Source organism: Gymnogyps californianus, unplaced genomic scaffold (genome assembly GCF_018139145.2).
Source record: "Gymnogyps californianus isolate 813 unplaced genomic scaffold, ASM1813914v2 HiC_scaffold_443, whole genome shotgun sequence".
In the NCBI taxonomy this organism is placed as follows: domain Eukaryota; kingdom Metazoa; phylum Chordata; class Aves; order Accipitriformes; family Cathartidae; genus Gymnogyps; species Gymnogyps californianus.
Window position 1 is genome coordinate 6,612 of NW_026114338.1, and position 4,363 is coordinate 10,974.

Sequence of the window (4,363 nt, forward strand, 5' to 3'; positions counted from 1 at the left end):
GAGAGGTGGGAGATGCCCCGTCCCTGGGAACATTCCAGGCCCGGTTGGACGGGGCTCTGAGCAGCCTGCTCCCGTGGGAGATGTCCCTGCCCATGGCAGGGGGGTCGGACTGGATGACCTTCAAAGGTCCCTTCCAACCCAAACCGTTGGGTCCACCCCTGCTCCCTGCAGGGCCAGTCCCAGCCCCCTCGCCCCTCGAGCGGGGCTGCTGGAGCACAGCGCCCGTCGCCCATAGTGGCACCCATCCCCAGAGAGGCTGGGGACCCTTCTAGGGGAGGAGGTGGAACCCAGATGCTGGCAGCAAGGGCAGGGTGGGAGTTGGTGCTGGTGGATTCATTCCTGGCGGAACCTCAGGGGCAGGGAGGGCCCCACCAGCACCCCCTGCTCCTGCCCCACTGAGGGGGGGAGTGCAGGCAGGAGGGGGACATCATGGTCACTGTCTGTGGTGCAGGCAGGGGCGGGGGGGGGGAAGGAACAGGGCTAGGGCCCAGGCTTGCAAAAAAAAAAAAAAAAAAAAAGACACTTTAATCACTCGGTATTTGACAGAGACAATCTGGAAGGGTTAAAAAGTGGCTGAGTGAGACCAGAGCAAGGCTGGGAGGCAGCAGCAGGTCCCAGCAAGGAGAAGGCAGGGCCACGGGCAGCTGCCTGCATGGGCAGCTGCCTGCATGGGCAGCTGACCAGGGACGGAGCAGACAGAGACCCAGGGCTCACGGCCAGCACAGCCACCGCAGCGGCGAGCTCCAGGCAGGGGTTGTGCCGGGGCCACCTGGAGGCTCCGGCAGTGGCAGGGCCAGGGCAAAGACCCCCCCTGGGCAGCGTGACAGGGACGGCGGGGACAGTCCCAGGCCAGGGCCAGTCCTTAAAGTGCCTTAACGCAGAGGAGGCCACTTAGGGCTGCTGGGGGCTGAGGGGCAGCCGGGGCCGGAGGCCAGTTCCCGGCAGCCCCAGGGCAGCCGGAGGCCAGGCAGCCGCAGCTCCTGCCTCCCTCCTGCCCAGGCCCCACAGTCCCCAGGGCAGAGCTGGGGCCGGCCCCGGCCCCCGGGGGCTATTGCGTTGATCTGACATTCAATTCACGAGGGCAGTAACGCCTGCCGGCTATTCCCTACACATACAAGGCGGCGGCGGCGGCGGCACCTCGGGCTGGCACCGGCCGCAGTCCGAGGGTCCGTGCGCCCGCTGTCCCGTGGGAGGGGAGGGTGGGCCGCCCGCCTCACTGGTTGCCTTCGTAGTTGAGTACGTAGTAGTCGTGCACGTACATGAGGACGGCGATGGGCTGGCCGATGATCAGGGACATCCAGACGGCCGCGTTCCCGTAGTTCCCCCTGAGGAACTTGGAGACGAACCAGGCCAGCGGGATCTGGATGAGATGGGGCAGCCTCAGCCCCACCGCTGCCGGCAAAGGATGTGCCCCAGCCCACGGGACCCCTCCTGCACCTCCAGCCCTCGGCGTCCCGAGGCCGCTGCCCACCCCTTGTCCTCTCCCCGGGGGACCCATGGGTGCCGCAGCAGCACCGAGTCAGGGCTCCGCTTACCTGAGCCGCCATCCCCATGAACGCCCAGAGCCGGAACATCTTCAGGGGGACGCTCACCAAGTACTGCAGGGACACAGCGTCAGCTCCAGCCCCAGGCTGGGACCCCTCAGAGCTCTAGGGGGGCCAGGCAGGGACACAGGAGGGGGGGGGGGGGCCTAGGCAGGCCCCCCCCGGAGCCGGGCAGCAGCAGCACTGACCTCATGGAAGAAGGCAGATGCCAGGAAAACGGCCGTCTGGGCTGTCCACTTGCTGGCCCCCCGCTTCAGCATGGGCTTGTAAAAGTGCCTGAGAAGCAGCACCCTGTTAGTGCGGGGCCCCGGGGGGCATCGCAGCCCCCCCCCCCAAGAGCAGGGGATGGGGGGGGGGGGGAATGGGATGACACCACCCCCACAGTCCCCTCCTGTGACCCCCACCTACCTGAGACACCACTTGTGCACGGGGATGTTCCAGTTCTGCCAGAAATAGGTCACCGACTCCGAGTTCCTGGGGGGAGAGAGGGCACTGAGCCGTGCCCGGGGGAGCTGCCGCGTCCCCGCTCCACCCCACACCGCAGGGACCCCCCCACACACACACCCGGCCATGGCCTGGGGACAGGAGGGGACTGGGGGACAGCGCTGGCCCCCTCCCCACTCACCACCAGTCCCTGTAAAACTCCCGGTCCCCAAACTGCATCACTTCGGCCACCACATTGAGGCAGGAGTGGAAGAACCAGTAGAAGAAGATCAGCCAGATGAGGTGGTTGGGGACCTGGGGGGGGGGAAGCAGAGGCCGTGAGGGGGGGGGGGGGGCTGGCTGTCCCCCTCTAACCCCCACCCCAGGGGCAGGGGGAGCGGGGTGGGGGGGGCAGCAGGGGTTACTCACAGCCAGCTTCAGGAGCCGCTCGATGATCCGGGAATAATCCATGTCCTGCAAGGCATCGGCTCCCGTCACCCCTGTCCCGCAGGCCCCGCGCCAGCCCGGGAAGAGGGCAGGAGGCAGGGAGGAGGAGGAGGAGGGCAGGCAGGGGGCTCGCTGCCCGCAGGCAGGCAGGGGCTGTCCCAGGGGTTGGAGACGCAGGAGGGAGGGCAGCTTGGCCAGATCCTGGAGCTGGCTCTGGGGCCAGGCAGCCTCTGCCCCACTGAGGCCAGGCTGGGGGGGGGGGGGGGGGGGGAGCCAGAGCCTCTGCCCCACACTGCCCCCCCCCCCCCCCCAGTCACCAGGCCCTGGGGGACCCCCAACTGCCCGGGGGGGGCCCCCCATCGCTCACCCGAAACGGCTTCATGGAGTTCTGGATCGTGGGCACCATCCACTGAAACAGAAAACGCTGCTGGAGCCCGGCGCCAGCCCCCGCCGGGGGGGGGGAGCCCCCCAGCCCCGTGCTGGCAGAGCCCCCGGGTACAGGGGGGGCAGAGAGAAGGGAGAGGGGCCCAGCTCAGCCCCCCCTCCCCCGACCCCCAGGGAAGGGGCCCAGAGTGAAGCCCCCCATTGCCCCCCCCCCCAATACCTGCTGGATCAGCCCCACCAGCAGCTGGATGAAGAAGAGCTGGAAGAGAGAGGCAGCGAGGGAGCCGTCAGCAGGGGCCCCCGGCCCCCCCAGCTCAAGGACCCCCCCCCCCCCCCATCCTCCCCCCTGCCTCAGGGACCCCCCCCCTCCATCCCCCACATCATCCCCCCACCTCAGGGGGACACCCCCCCCGCCTTTGCTGGGGAAGCAGAGGGCAGGTTCCCACTAACTTTGAGCCCCAACACCCCCACCCCAAGCAGGAACCCCCCCCCCACACACACACACAGGACCCCCCCGGACCCCCCCCGACCCCTCACCATCTCGAAGAGGCGCCGCAGGAGGAAGCGCTTGCGGATGCGGGGCGAGCGGGGGAAGTTCAGCTCGTAGCACAGGGTGGGCGCGAAGATAAAATAGTAGAGATCTGCGAGGAGAGGGGGGCGGGGGGCACGTGGGGCAGAGCCAGGGAACCCCCCACCCCTGAGGGGTTCAGGGACCCCCCCGAGTGGGTCAGTGCCCACGGGGGGCACTTACTTCTGTAGGTGAGGTTGGCCGGGTAGGTGACCCTGTTCTTCCCCACGTCCCCGTTGGCTTTCTTGGCCCCCCCAGCTGGGAGAGGGGGGAAAAGGAGCCGTCAGCCCCCCCCAAGACGGGGTGAGCCCCCCCAAAACGGGGTGAGCCCCCCCCCCTCCCTGGTGCCGTACCTGCGGCCGAGCCGTCCCCGGGGGCCGGGGGGGCTGTTTTCACCTCCCTCCTCTCCCGACACCATTTATTGACGTCCCTGAAGGAGAAGAGCTTGAGGAAGATGATGGTGTAGATGGCCAGGGTGAAGACGGCCCCCACTGCGGGGAGAGGAGAGGCGGTGAGGGGGGGGGGGGGGGAAATCCTGCCCCCCCCCCCCCCATAATCTTGGGGGGAGCCTGGCTTCCCCGCGTGCCCCCCGTCCCCTCACCGGGGGTGATGGAGGTGACCACGAGCACGACGCCGGCGGGGAAGCAGAGGATGGCCAGGAGGTTGAGGCCGTGCAGGGCGGCCCCCACCCGCTCCGAGAGGGAGCCCTGGGGGGAGAGAGACATGAGATCGGGGTGCAGGGGGGGCACCCAGCCCCCCCCACCCCACCCCACCCCACCCCAGGGGGCTCACCGCTGCCAGCCGTCTCTCCAGGGCCAGGGCCACCACCACAAAGGCGTTGGCCACTGTAAAGAGAGGAGGAGGAAGGAAGGAGGAAGGCATTTCGAGCGGGCAGGACCGCGTCCCCGCAGCCCGGACTCGGGGTGAGGGGCTTCGGCAGCCGCCCCCATCCCCGCTGGCTCCGGGTTGGGGGGGGGGGGCTCGGGAGGGGGGGCAC

General features: G+C 69.1%; 1 protein-coding gene across 1 annotated transcript; it reads right to left on the reverse strand.

The window, feature by feature from the left end:
• Positions 1-523: 523 nt before the first annotated feature.
• On the reverse strand, positions 524-4,248 carry DGAT1 (diacylglycerol O-acyltransferase 1). The gene is made up of 13 exons (XM_050914516.1): positions 4,159-4,248; positions 3,968-4,073; positions 3,720-3,857; positions 3,550-3,624; positions 3,336-3,439; positions 3,019-3,057; positions 2,782-2,823; positions 2,397-2,441; positions 2,170-2,282; positions 1,953-2,018; positions 1,733-1,820; positions 1,536-1,598; positions 524-1,360 (listed from the first exon to the last, which is right to left on the reverse strand). Exons 1-13 carry the CDS (start codon positions 4,246-4,248, stop codon positions 1,214-1,216), a joined length of 1,116 nt encoding a protein of 371 aa, XP_050770473.1. The 3' UTR covers positions 524-1,213.
• Between the last annotated feature and the right edge of the window lie 115 nt (positions 4,249-4,363).